General features: G+C 41.1%; 1 protein-coding gene across 1 annotated transcript; it reads left to right on the top strand.

Annotated features, from left to right (window-relative positions):
• The first annotated feature begins 47 nt into the window (after positions 1 to 47).
• Positions 48 to 13,921, top strand: EAF2 (ELL associated factor 2). Its single transcript, XM_082313153.1, has 6 exons — positions 48 to 237; positions 2,932 to 3,026; positions 3,701 to 3,837; positions 4,574 to 4,719; positions 8,364 to 8,630; positions 13,100 to 13,921. The coding sequence occupies exons 1-6, from the start codon at positions 135 to 137 to the stop codon at positions 13,144 to 13,146; spliced, it is 795 nt and encodes a 264-aa protein (XP_082169279.1). The 5' UTR covers positions 48 to 134; the 3' UTR covers positions 13,147 to 13,921.
• Positions 13,922 to 14,667: the final 746 nt, after the last annotated feature.

Here is a 14,667-nt window from a genome sequence, read left to right on the forward strand (position 1 = left end):
GTGAGAGCCCGGGTGGGGGCGTGGGGGCGTGTCCGGGCGGTGTGAGGGATGTTCGGCGGCGACGGCGGCGGCGGTGGCAGCAGCAGTAGTAGCGGCGGGGGCCGCCCGGGCTCGCCATGGTCTGAGGCGCCGCCATGAACGGAGCGGTCCCGTCGCTTTTCGACCCCAAGGAGAGGGTGTTGAAGCTGGGCGAGAGCTTCGAGAAGCAGCCGCGCTGCGCCTTCCACACCGTCCGCTGTGAGCGTGAGGCTGGGGAAGCCCCCTCAGGGGATCGTTGGGCCCGGGGGGGGGGGGGCCGGGGGCCGCCATTCGGCGGCCCCCGGCCCCCCCCCCCCCGGGCCCAACGATCCCTTGAGGGGCGGGAACGCTGGCCGGGCAGGTGCTGAGGCCCGGGCGGGCATCGGGTGTGAGGGAAGGGCATGGCGCCGTAAGCAGCCGGGAGCTGAGGGAGGAGAAGGGCAGCGTGACAAAACTACCGCGGGGTTTGCGCTGCGGCCGAGCTCGGGGCACCCCGTTTGGGCAGGCACCGAAGGGCTGTCTTCTGGAGACGACAGCCCAGGGAGCTGAAATGAGTTGCCTGCCTTCCTCCCGGGGTCCTGGGGCACACCTGGGAACCGAGTCCCCATGGCTGGGGTGCTGGTCCGGGATCTCGGGGAGCAATGCGGTGCAAATCAGGTTTCCAGTCGCTCCTGAGAGCGTGTTCCTGATGAGGTGTACGGCCATTGTATCCCGGTACTGCCCCTCGCTGCTTTCTGGGCACTAACTTCACTTTTTACACCTTTTGCATCCGGAATAGGGTGCAGAATAGGATTTTTCTGCTGAAAACTGAATTTGGCTGAAGCTCTGGCTTTGCCCTCTTCCCTTGTGCTTAGTTTTTCAAGTTAACTACAATTCAGCAATCAAAGGTTAAAGGCAGTATTAATCACGAAGCCAGTATACCCTCCCTGAGTACATAATTACTATCTAGAGAGCTGTGTGCTCAAAGATTCTGAGGGTAGCTAGGAAACAAATGCTCTCAGGATTATAGTTCTGGTAATTTAGGACTGTTGCTTCTGGTTTTGATGTCTCATTATTTATAGACTGATCCACAAGATTCAGTCTCACGTACGTTCTCTGGAGAATGTCCCGTATGCTTTCACGCAGTGCAGCGAGATGGGTAATGTGCTTTCTGTGAGCAAATGGAATGGCACTTAGTAGGATTGTCTGCAACTGTGGGAGGGGAGGAGAGGGGAGGGAGCAGGCGACAGCTATAAATGGATTTAAACAAATGCTGTAACTTGAAATTTACCCTAATTTTAAAGCTAACTAAAAACCACGTCTTGTACCTCCTACCCTTACAATTTCTTGCTGACTCCTGTAATTTGATGATTTATTCTGAAATCTGTTTTGAAATCTCTCTTCCTTTCCAACAAATGAGACATAAAAACTGGCACGTTCATCAGTTCTGTCAAATGCACATGCAAAAATATCCTTCACTGACACCTGAAGCTTTTGTTAGCAAACGAGTAAAGGGGAAGACATCTGCTGATTGAGAGCAGAAGTCTGTTTATGGACACTGGAATCGGTATCTTATTTTTCTAAAGTATTACCCACCCAGTGGCTGTATATTAAAGCAAACATTCTCTCATTTGATGAGAAACTTTGGAACTCTTTTACGCTTATCCCTGTAAGACGACGTGTGGGGTTTTGCCGTAAGCAAAGTTAGCAGGGGCTGGTACCTGTGTCTTAGCTCAAAGCTGTCTGCTGTGTGCATAGTCCTGCCCACCAGCTCTTGAGGCTTGGTTTTCTTGCCCGGTTGGTGTGCAAGCTGGAGCCAGCATTCCCAGCTGTGGTCTGTGCCGCCTGGCCAGTGGTTTACAGGCAGTGTTATTGAACTGGGAAGCTCCCCAGCTGTAACAGAGTGCTGCCGCCTGTGACCAGCAGTGGGTGACGTGACAGGTTGCGAGGCAAGGCGCGCGTGCCGTGCTGTGGCCAGGGAGCGTGCCGTCTGATGGGTCCCTGGTCCCTCCATGCCTCTCCCCAGCTGCAACAGGGTGCCTCTCCCCAGCGTGCGAGGCAGGGCAGCAGACATCCCCGGGCTGCGAGGCTGGCCCTGCGCCCGAGTTTGCTGGAACCACGGGTTCAAGCCCACATCTGTTACTACGTGCCCTGCAGAGCCTCTTGATGCCGTCCTGTCTCTCTAGATCTGTGCAGGCAGGCCTTTTAGCTGTAGCCTTTCCCAATTCATTTGTGGTGGAAAATACACCTTACAGATAATGGTATGTTACATAGCAGCGGTGCTGGCGCCTGAACACGTGCTCATTTTCAATGTCTCAGATTTTTTAAAAGGACCAGAAATTGATACCTTGGGTTTTTTTTTTAAAACTTATTTTAATCAATACTTTAGATGTTAAAAAAGACAAAAAGGAAATTAATATTTAATTGGGAAGTAATTTCACTTTTGGCAAAAATAAATATACTGAAACCCAAGTTTTGGTCAGCTTCTTGCATGCGTGTTACAGTAAAATCAAATGGATACAGAAATGGATTTGAGGATTGATGTTGTTATTTGCATTTTCAGTAGCTTGTCTACATCTCCCATGTTTGGGATTGACTTTTTCAAGAACTACTTATTGATTTTTCTGGAAGCAGTTATGTGAAGATTTATCTTTTTGAAATAGAACACAGCTCGTTCAGCCTCTTTAACCATTAAAACCTAAAAGCATTTTTCTAATTTCAGCTGAAAGGTGTTAACACTTACGCTGAATCTTGAGAAAACCATCTTGACTTTGAATTCTACGGACTTATGGAATGATCTGGTCGGGGGAGTAGTAAATGATACAGTAGCAAAAAAAGCTTTAACTTAATAGCCTCCAACTGCAATTAAAAGGTGTCTACATTTATAAGATTCCTGGAAAGCCTGTAAATAATCCAGTTTGGTTTTGTATTTAGATGACTTTAAGCCTGCATCTATTGATATGTCCTGTGAAGGAGACCTTGAAGTTGGCAAAGGTGAACAGGTGACAATAACACTGCCAAATATCGAGGTGAGTGGGGTGGCTGAAGAGTGGTGGGCCTAAGGGAATGATTTATTTTGTCATAAGTATATACTGGATACAGAAGGATATGAAGTTTCAGTGCTGTTTCAGAGCTGCTTGTGTGATTTTTAGAGTAGAAAAACAATTGCTCTAAGAATGTAAACCTACAAAAGACCTAAAGGTTAAACAGCTGCGCTGTAACTTTAAGTGTATTTACCACATTGGAAATATGCTGTAGGATGACCCAGAAGTGTTGCGTACACAGAAAAGCTTCACGTCGATCTTGGCAGCGCAAGCTACCCCTTGGTATTTACTGCTCTAATGCAGTTCTAAAGCAGGAAAGACTGGAAAGGGAAAATTTACTACCTGCCATGCTTTACTGCTCTGCTGATATGGTAACTGAAACCCCTCTTGGTAAAAGGAGTCCTACAGTGAGCATGCTCTCATTGGGAAATAAGCATTTAATCAGTTTCAAATTAAGCTAAGCTGGGTGAAATCCCATTCCAGTCAGTCACCAGCTCCTTTGGTCATGTCTACTATGAATCTAATTTGAATTAACTGATAACATTTTTAAAGGCTAGAAATGATCACTTATAGCGAACTTATCATCACTGTGATGGATTGCTGTTCCTAAGAAAAAAAAGACTACAGTAGTAACATTTCCTGGCCTTCTGATTTAATAGGGCTCAACTCCACCAGTGACTGTGTTCAAGGGCTCAAAGAAGCCTTACCTAAAAGAATGTATCTTAATTATCAACCATGACACTGGAGAATGTCGCCTAGAGAAACTTAGTAGCAACATCACTGTGAAAAAAACCAGGTGGGTGATTTACAGGAGAAACAACTGTACTGTACTCATTGTGAAAATTGATTTGTTAATGAGTCTAAATTGAGATATGTAACTACGCATTACTATTTTTAGCAAAACATCATTTTTAGAAAGTACCTGGCCTTGTTCAATAGAGTGAAAAGCCTGCTTTCTCAGCACATTGACTTCACAGCTTTTGAGTCTTGACTGGCGGAAGAAATAGGAATGGTTTTTTAATTAAAAACTGTCACATTGTTGAAAGAGATTGTAACTATTTTCTGATGAACTTGGGGCGGGGGGGGGAATCTGTTTGGAAAGTAGCTTGCTTACTGTATTCTGACTTCTAAATGAGAAAATAAAAAAAGATAAATTCTGTGACACCTTTCAGTCATATTAACAACTTGTTTTTCTCATACCAAGTTTTTGGATATTTTTGTTTTCTGCTGCTGAGTCCATATAAGTAATTTCCAGCAGAACCATTATTAAGTGATACTGGGCAGGCAGGTATAAAAACAAATCAACTGACAAAGGGTTAAAAAGTTATTCGCACTGTATTAAAAACACTTTTTAATACATCTATGTATAATTATATGCCAGTATAGTAACGTACCTAGAAATCTAATGATGGTATTTAGAAGGGCATGACAAATAATTCCATAACTTAAGGTACTGCGTCCCCTGTATTCTTGCCTTGTTCCTTGCATCTTGTCTTCTAGAGTAATCAAAAATCTTTGGCTTTTACACACAGAGCTGAAGGGAGCAGTAAAGTCCAGTCTCGCATAGAGCAGCAACAGCAGCAAATGCGAAATGCAACTAAGGTTCCAAACAACGTTAAAAATTCTCCACCAAAAGAAAAGATGTTTCCGTCTTCTCCTATGGATGATATTGAACGAGGTAAGCTCCACTGTCACGTAAGTTTTAGAAACTTGGCTCTTCACTAGCAACTGGTTTTTAAGAGCCAAGGCTTTTTGTTTGTGTGGGTTTTGGGTTATTTTTAGTTTGAGATTCACACTAGAAGCTGATTATGTAAGCACTTCACCCTTGTGTGGAAATGACTGCTCTGGCTCAAGTGGTAACAAAGCAGTATTTGAAACTTGCTAAGGTAAAAAAAAAAAAAAAATCAGATGAACCATTAGGCTTAATAATGCCAAGGGTCTCCCTGCTCGCTCTCCTCGATTCTGTCTTCCAGTGCTACTTTAAGCAAATATCTAGTTGGTTATGCTGGAACCAACTGAATCGCTTCCATTTTGACGTCGCTCCTCATTCTTTCTTTGCACTCATCAAATGTATAGGTTACAGTGCTTTACAACTCAAAATACATTTTAAATTACTGGATAAGACCTGTGAAAGATGAGGTTCCAATGAAAAAGACAGCTAAAAACCTGCATAAATCAACCCTTGAACAGTGCTATGTACTGTATTTTTGAGAGACTCTGGTTTTGGTTTGGTGCAGCACTCATATTTCACTTAATAGGAGGCCTTATTTCCTTTTGGAGGACAAGGAAGATGGCAGGTGGTAATTACTTGCTACAGAAATGCTGACAGGTGGCAGTTTCATTGACTGGAATTGACATCTGCCTCCCAAGATGTTCTGAATTCCTTTAAACAGATTTTTTATTTTTTTTTAGATGTGTCATTATGAAGGGTTTTTTTTTTCCATTTTGGTTTTAAACTGACCAGAAGTCTGTGCTACACAACAGTACTAAAATACATCTAAGGTTGCGAAGAGGAAGGAGTACTTGAGTGCATGGAATGAAGTGATGCTTTTTCTTGGTGGTCTGTTGTTTTGGGGGGAGTGGTGGTGGCAAACACTGCAAGTCACCAAAGTGGCTGCCAACGTGTATCAAACTCTTGTGTAGTGCCAGTCCAATTTTGAGTACTAGCAAAGAATGCGGAATAATTGACAAATAGGGATGGTAGGGACCTTTTAAAGTCATCTAGTCCATCCTTCTGTCCTAAGGTCAGATTTCTGACATAACTTTTTAACCTGTTCTTAAAGCCTTCCAGTGAGACATCCTGTGTTCTCTCTGGCAGTCTATTCCAGGGCTTTGCTCTTAGCGTTCAGGTTCTTCCTAATAAATAATCCGCCAGTAAGCCCATTGCTACTTTCATATTTATCATGCAAGTATAGAACAGATTACTCTGCTGCTTTTGAGCAGTCCTTCATGTACTCGGAAGCTGCTATGTCTTCTCCATTTTTTTTATGCAAAATGATGCCAGCTGGTTCAATCTTTCTACAGAAGTTAAGTTTTCTAGATCCCCGATTCATTGTCGCTCTCCTTTAGCTATCTTACAAGTCCAAAAACTTCCTGAAGCATAGTGCCTAAATACATTTACTGTTTCAGCTATGATTTTAGCAGTGCTGAGTTGAGCAAGAAGACTGTCTTACAGGCACTGTTTATCTTTATACACAAAGACCAAATAGTATCATGTCCCATTGCAACGCTTGTCACTTCCGCAAGAGCGTGGTGTGGTACAACTGTGCCTAGTGATCCGCTGTAATTCACAGACTCTTCAGAAGTGCTGCCTACTTAATCATTCTTCATCCCATGGTTGTGTAACTGACTATTCCTGCTGAAGTACACTACCTTGAGCTTGTTACTAATGTTGTTTTCTTGGGTGGGGGAAAGATCAGTCTACCTTTGTTCTCTAGTATACGTACAGCCCTTCCTTCACTGTTTGAAAATACTTAATTTAAATTCTGTCAGATTAAATTCTGTCAAAATTCAAGGCAGAGATCTTATTCCTCAGTTTTTGGTACTAGCTGTTAGCCTTTCACTTAAAATTTTTCTCTCATTAGACATTGGTGAGAGCAGGGAGGAAGTGGAATTAAGTGCATAGGACTTGAGTGGTATCTTTCAGTTAGCTTACAGCTCCAGATGTGTGGTAGGTCAGGTGTTTCTTTGGCCTTTCTTCTGTAGAATTAATTTTGAAATGATTTCTTGATCATTCTGCTAGCTGCATCCTATTTTTTGCCTTAGCTTTTCTGTCTTCTTTTCTGTCCTTAAGCTGTTATGTTATACACATCCTTAGTAACAGGAGGATGCGTCCATTTTTTTTTTTTTTTTTTTTTCCCCTCCTTCCCTTCTCTTTCCTTATGTCTGGGTCAGCCAGTATGATCTTTTATTGTACTTTCTCTTCATCCTTGACATTGGGTTAGTTTGTCCTTGTAGCCATAGCCGCAGTATTTCAGGTGCTGTTTTTCCTGAACACCATTTTACTTTAGACTGGCCTTTGATAAGGCTGACTGGCCTAAGTACCTTTCCTTTAGAGTTATCAAAGGCCACTCAGAATTAGATGGCTTCATGGAAGTTTGTGTTGAAGCTTATTCTTTTGTTATCCCTTCTTCTCTTGATTAAGCTCTGAGCCATCTTGCATCTTGGCGACTTTGATCTTCAACCTCTTCTGTATTGGGTAAATTTGAAGTGAGATGAGCCACTCTCCTACTTGCTTTTTACGTCTGCTATATCAAAATTGCTCCTGAAGTATTCCAGGTGCTTGTTAAGACCATCTTAACAAATGTCTGGGTAGTTAAAATCTTGTATAATAACGAACGTCTGCGCTGAGGGTAACTCCTCAAGTTACTGTATAAAGTCTCCATCCACCGTGATTCAGTGGTCTGTTTCAGACTTCTCGCTTCAGCAGCGCCCCTATTTCGCACAGTTACCATGTGTACCCTTTCTGCAAAACTTAACTTCCTCTGTATGTTGGACTTTGGTTAGTATATATCAAAAATGCATACTGTGCAGCATGATCTATCCAGTCATGCTCTCCTAAATATTGTTGTAGTCAAGTGAGTTATTTCATCAAGAATGCAAGTTGGTCGAGTCAGTTTGATCTGTTAATTTCCAGTATTTCTTGTCTACCTCGTGTTGTTCTAGCTTTTTTCCCATCTCCAAATCTATAAAGAGAACAAGGATTTGGTGAAATATTCCTAATAGTAAACTGTGGATAGTTCCTTTGGATATTCTTCATGCTTAACCTGGTTTTGAGCAAAATGTCACGTAGTCCAAACAAGTGTATTGGTTGTAATGCTGCACTGCTGGGAGGGATTTTGGGTGCAGCTGCAGACATCTTACAGCTAACTTACCTGTGTGATTTGTAACTGCAGTTTTTAGTCAGTGAAAGGCATCTCTGGGGGATGGGCATCATGGGGGAAAGGCATCTCTGGGCTAAGGAAAATACAGAAGACTTGCTAGTTGCAGAAATTAAAATCTATGTGGGATGCACTGCCCTGTGAAACATGGGGTTAGCATTTGGGTTCACAGTCACCCTTGTTCTAACGCTTGGCTTGAAAGGGAGAAAGTGCCCAAGCTACGAGAGAAGAAAACCACATGACAGGCTGGATGCTTGCTTGTGCCCTTTTCTTTGTTCTGGAGAGTTTTGCTTGGTTTGGTTTGGTCTTGTTTGGTTTCTAGTTGCTAAATGCATGTACCTCACTTAGGTTGTTGATTTTTTTTTTTAATTATTATTTTTCCTTCTTCCTATATTTCAATTATGATGGAAGTTAACTAAGAAACAAATCCTATTGTTTGCAGAGCTAAAGGCAGAAGCCAGTATCATGGACCAGCTGAGTAGCTCTGACAGCTCGTCTGACTCTAAAAGTTCTTCATCGTCTTCATCAAGTAGTGAAAATAGTTCTAGTGATTCTGAAGACGAGGAAACGAAGCCCTCTCTTCCTGTATCAATGCCGTATTTGCAGCCACAGCCTACTGTGTCTGCCATACCACAGCAGGCTGTCCCTGACAAAGATGCCAGTCATAACAGATCCCAAGAGAGCAGTGGTCATATGATGAATACACTACGTAAGTACAAAGGCTGTTCTTTTCTTAGTGCACAATTCCAGACATCAAGATTCTGAAAGGAAACCATATTGTTTTTAAGTATGTCTCTGTTATAATTAAAACTGTGGGAAGTGATGCTAGGGTTTGATTGTTCAGCAGCAGTCTGAATTAGATACTGGGCTAGAAGGTTCTTGGTCCCCAGAGATATTAAATTAAAGCTGATGCAGTTGAAAATATTTCCTAAGTTCTTCTGGCTTCCTCCCAGTTATATACATTGGGACTGGAGAACAGTAATTTTGTATTGAAAATACTTGAACTAACAGGGCACTCCCAAAACATATGCTTGTAATTTCTTGGGTAGAACTATGGGAAAGATACTGTACTGGCAATCCTCTGAGTTACACAAGAGATGGTGTATTCTTAGCTACTTCAGTTACTATTATTCATGGCACTGTTCCACTGGACAGCATGGCAAAACTGTCCTTTGCATATAAGGAAGGAGGCGATTTGCTTTCAGGTGATACTATCTTATTCCACCTATTCAGGCAACTAAAAATGTAATTTGAAGAGTAGCTGTGATCTTCAAGAAGTGGTTGCTGCGCAGCCTGGAACTGAATGCTCAGTGTATTCAAAAAAGGAGAGTTTGGACAGAAAAGAAACCCCACTAGGTAGAGAATCTTAAGTTTGCTACCTAAATAGCAGGAGTATTCAGACATAGAAGTGAGTATTCAGCTATGGTGACTCTTTGAAAATGACTACGTTTTTAATTAGGTGCTTAGCTGCAGGCTCCCAGTTTCAAGAAATTCCTATCAACCCTGGTTTGCAGCCTAAGATCTTTAGGGTTTATCATTTATATGTAAACTTGTTATACTGAAATTTTTAGACTCTGGCAGATCTACTTTTATTTCAGCACTTAATGGATAACATGAACAGGGTTGTTGGTTTTTTTTTGTAGGTGGCATTTAAATACTTAAACAACCAGCACAGATATTTAATTATGTACTGCATTGACAGATAAGATCAGACTGAAAAGTCCTGTGACTCTGTGTGCAAAGGACTAAACGCTGCTTTCATTTTACTGTCACTGTAGAGAACAATGTCTTCATGTTTATAATTTGCATAACTTTAGAGCGTGCCATTTATTTCAACCCTTATTCACAAATGGGATTTCCCGTTCTTCGTGCTTTAAATACAAGTGTTACAAAAATGAGATTAAGCTCTATGCGCAGTGACAGGATCCCAGCTGGCAAAGCTTCCACTGAGAAATACACTTACAAGTACAGGTGGCCAAGTCCAACAGTCATAGTGAGAAAACGCTGCTTAAAAGATGACAACATCAAAACTATTACAGGGGAAGTTGGTGGCTTGATGGTGCTCGAGAACCACATCGGCAGGTAGAAGCTCTGTCTGGAGCATCAAGCCTTGGGCTTGACTGTCTGAGCTTGCCTAGATCTTTAGCTTAATCCCATTTACTTCTGTTATCGTTAACAGATCTATTTACTGCTTAAAACAGTTCTTCCAGTACGGTTAACACTTAAAATACACTTCAACTAGACAAAGATCAAAAAAGTTATTTTCAAGGAGAATGTGTTACTCTGGCTCCCTTGCTGAGGGAATTTGGCAGGAGAGTGAAACCTGGAGAAACTAAATGGATAGCACATGGTTCTAGCTTGAATGGCAAGAGTTCTCTGTCGGGGTCCTGTACAGTCATTTCTTCCATCTCAAATAATGTTTTACAAAAATAAAATATTGAATCAACAAATGTCAGCACAAGCTGTTTGCTTGTTCAATCCTGTTTTGAGGTTTGACCGCTCATGTGCGTGACTGGTTTTGTGCACCTTGGTAGAATCAGGGCCGTACTGAGTAATTAGTGCAGTTTTCCTTTGGCTTACTATGTGCGGGCAGAAGGCTGGGGGAAGGGTTAGAGAGCAGAGGTTCATCTTGCATGTAGAAATCATAAAGCTGAGGTTTTGTGGAACTTGGAAAACGCAGGAGGTGGTGTCTAGAGCATGGTAACCAAATACTTCTGTCAGATATACATGATCTACCTCTTCAGGAATCCGGGGCTCAAGCCTGCCCCTCACCCCCAAAATACTGTTTTTTTTCCCCTTTCTACCTTCAGAAGCTGATTATATAGGCTCACAACTTGCCTTATAACAAAGTTTGTACATGGTGGCACTAATAAATCTGTTCTTCATAAATATTTGATCATACGTTGCTTTATGCCTACCTTTTGTTTAAACGAGGGTTATGTTAAATAAAGTAACTTTCCAAAGAAAAAACAGCATAGGTTGGCTATTCTGGGGCCTTGTGTTATGTACATAGTATTCAGTACAGCTTCACTTCTTTTGATACTTGGTGCTGGTACAAGCAGCTAGGCATGAAATCACTTTCCCTTGTATTAGTTTGCTGTTGGTGTGACCGCTAAGATCTATGAAACACAGGTCACTCCTGTGAGTTTCCCCATCCCCTATAACTCGCAAGAATTGATTCAATTGAATGTGTTATAGTCACTGATTTAAAAGTTTACAAAATGTCGTAATTTGCAGTGCAATCTATTTCCCCAATTAATATTGCTAATAAGCAATTGGCACAGTGAAAGCCGAATTCAAGTTTTCCCCACTTTATTGCTGCCTCCTAAGTACAACAGAGTCTAGATGGTTCTTCAGAGTCCTAGTTAAGTGAACTTTCCATTCTTGCACCAAACCCATCTGAAAAGTACCAACTCCGGTCTGTGTTATTTTGCCATCTCTCTGAAGGTGTTTTTGGAGGTAGGGTTATAAAAATGGGGCAGAAAGTTTTCTCTGAAATAAATCCTAATGCATTATTTCTGCCTCGGGAACTTGGAGTTCTTGCTTTTCCCATCTGCTGGTTTTCACAAGCACTGGTATTTTTGGCTGGTGTTATAAGGTTTGTGTAATTTCTATTAACTATGTTGAAATAACTTTTGAAGGCTGCAGAATCACTATTTGGAAGGTTATCTTCTTCTTCGTACTCCCAGTGCTCTCCTAAAGTAGGTAGTGCATAACAGGGCTGGGATTTCTAAGAATTCACTGTAAGTTTTCCTTTGAGTGATAAAAGCATTAGTTTAATTTACTAATGCCATTCTCTGCCTTGAAATATTGTTTCTCAGGTTCGTATATTGTCCTGAATAATTATTTGCAAATTACTTGATTTTGTTCTTTCAAAATCACTTTTTAATTTATATTAAAATAATACAGCTGTAAATGTTGTCTCTATATAGAGGATTGGAAAAAAATTGTCTACAGTAGTACTTTAAAGATTGCTGGAAACAGCCATCTTCACTATTCTTGATAAAGTGTTTTCTGTTTTGTTGCAGAGAATCATGTACCACTTTCTAAGCTTTAGGGATGACACAGTGGAAAACAAAGGAAGGCTAAATGCAGCCATGTTAAAGACTTCAGTGTTGTGGCAGAAATGATATGCCTGATAACAAAAGACGCAATCTGAGTGTCTTGTTGGGCTTACCCTTTTGAGGTTACTTTTTTTACCCATCTGCAAAAGTGATCTGTGAAGAGTGCTGCAGCTGAGGATAGGGCATGTGAAAACAGGGTGCTTACTCAGTTTCAGTGATTTTTCTTTGCCTTTTAGGCCATTTCTGCACAACCTGAGATGCATTCCTTTTTTTTTTTTTTTTTTCTAATGGCTGTTTGGCAAGGGAAGTGTGAATAAAAGCATACTAATTGGAACAAATTCTTAAAAATGCGTGGGAAGTTGCTGGATACGATGTAGATTCTGTATAGCATGCTGCTGTATTTTTTGTTAGTTATCTGTCATCCTGGAAAGATTCCCTCCCTCCCACCCCCTAAGCTTATGGACATCCATTGCAAGCACAATGTCTTTCTTCTTACTTCCCCATTTTGAAATATATATATATAGCCACCAAATTAAAGCGCTGTGTAAAATTTCTTTTGATGTTTTGTTTGTTCACTTGTTCTAAAACCTGTTTGAAATAGTAGGTCACTGATACATCTTTAAATGGTACATCAAAGAGCTGCTCTTCTTGATTGAGACACCACTTTGTTTTCAAGCACAGCTGAGTAGCATTCAGATGTGTTTCAAAAAAAAAAAACAAACTTGTTTTTCATAAAACTGCATTCACCAGCAGTTTTCCCACTTATGAAGCATGAAAATGTGGGTGGCAAAGATAGCTAGGTGTTGTCTTTTGTGATCTGGTGATATCAAATAAATGCACTTGTGGCTAAATGGCTTCCTTGCCAAGATTTTAAAACTGGAGAAAAGCGATCTCTCTGAGGTTCTGTCACTGGGGAGTTTGGTTCTACACCTATTTATTCTCTTATCATAGAACAGTTTGGGTCAGAAGGGACCTTTAAATATCATCTAGTTCAACCCCCCTGACCTGTTTAGTATTAGTTTCTGTAAGCTTTTAATTGGGAAAGGGAATATCTTGAAAGAAGAAAAGTATTTCCTTGAAAATGACTAATACGATGACTCTCTCTCTCTTCTAGGAAATGACTTGCAGCTGAGTGAATCTGGAAGCGATAGTGATGACTGAACAAATTTTTGGCCTTAAATGTATCACCTTTTTTGCTAAACATGTCTTAGCATCTGTTTTGCACTAAGATTAGATTACCAGAGACTGGAATGAATGTCCTCGATTTTGATAATAGACATCCTAATTTTCTACTGACACATCATGTCTATAATACAGCAGCATTGATATCCTGTCAGTGCTATGGTTGTGTGTTTATCTTTCAAATTACTGTATTTACAGTAAAATTGTGTATGATCTGATTTTGATTATTTTTGCCTCAGCCACCTGTTTTACTTGAAACTGATTTGTAACAGCTAGTTACTTTATATAAATAGTTATGGAACGGAGAAATTTCTGATATTTATGGAGGCAAGTTTCCTTCCTATCATTTAAATGCTGAATGCTGATCTCGCAGCTTTTACTTGGAGGGAGTGAAAGGGAGAACAACTAAGCGAGGTCTGCTGTGTCAGCTACACTTTTTGTTCAGTTCAGTTCATACCTTTAAGGAAACTGCTGAATAATGTGGTCCACTAGTGCAGTTACAGTTTACAATTGTTCAACACATTGCTGAATTCTTAATTTCATTGTATTATAGGACTTTATATTTCTGAGCCTCAAGATTCCTAAGGGAACTTGTCTATTCTCTGCCTTTTTTATGTACCTTGAATAGGCTGGTCTTTTTACAACCTTTTTGTATCTAAATTTAGATAACTGCAGAGACAGCAATGAATTTCCTTCATTTAATTCTGTAACGGAAATCAGAAAATTTCTTTGTAGGAGTATAAAAGTAATTTAATAAAGCAATATTTATCATTTTCATGTGTCCGATTCTGTTTTTACTGGTTAAGAATTCCACTTTCTACCTGTAGGAGTCATGCCAGTGAAAGGGTCATGCAAAGAAACAGAAAGCAGTGAAAGGGTAGCTAATACGGACTCCCCACCCCCTCTGCAAGTGTTTGTCGCTTTTGCCTACATTGAGACAAGCCCTAATAAGAGCTCGCCAAAACTTTACGGCGGTGCTAGTGTACTGATGAATGTTTATTACAGATTATAGCTGTAATTCTGTGTTAGACAAGAAAAGGTGTTTGCCCAGTCTTATTTTTTTCCTCATTTGAAATTATATTTCGAGACCTGAAGAACTGCAGGTAGGAGTCCAAATTTCAGCCTGTAGTTTACTGCTGAAGAGTTTTGTAACTAACAGTAGCGAATGTCTGTAGGATGAATTCTGATGAGATAAAGCTGCTCGGTCTCGTGCAGAAGTCTCCCTCGCTAGACTGCAGTGATCGCGTTGCAGCTCTGTCTGAACTGTGGAGCGCTGAATTCTATAGGTAAGCCTGAATGTGCAGACATGAAAAAATGCACGCTCAGTAAATGTATACAATAGCTGGTACTGGACTAGCTTATTCTCCCAGCTGTGCTGCCGGTGTCAGCCCATGCTTACCTCTAGACAGATTAAGAGGCCAAAAATGTGTCTAGCCCTCGCAAAGGGACCTTTATTGGTACCACCAGGCAGAAATGAAATACGGGAAATTCTGCTTTCCG

This window comes from Platalea leucorodia (assembly GCF_965183815.1).
Source record: "Platalea leucorodia genome assembly, chromosome: 5".
Lineage (NCBI taxonomy): Eukaryota > Metazoa > Chordata > Aves > Pelecaniformes > Threskiornithidae > Platalea > Platalea leucorodia.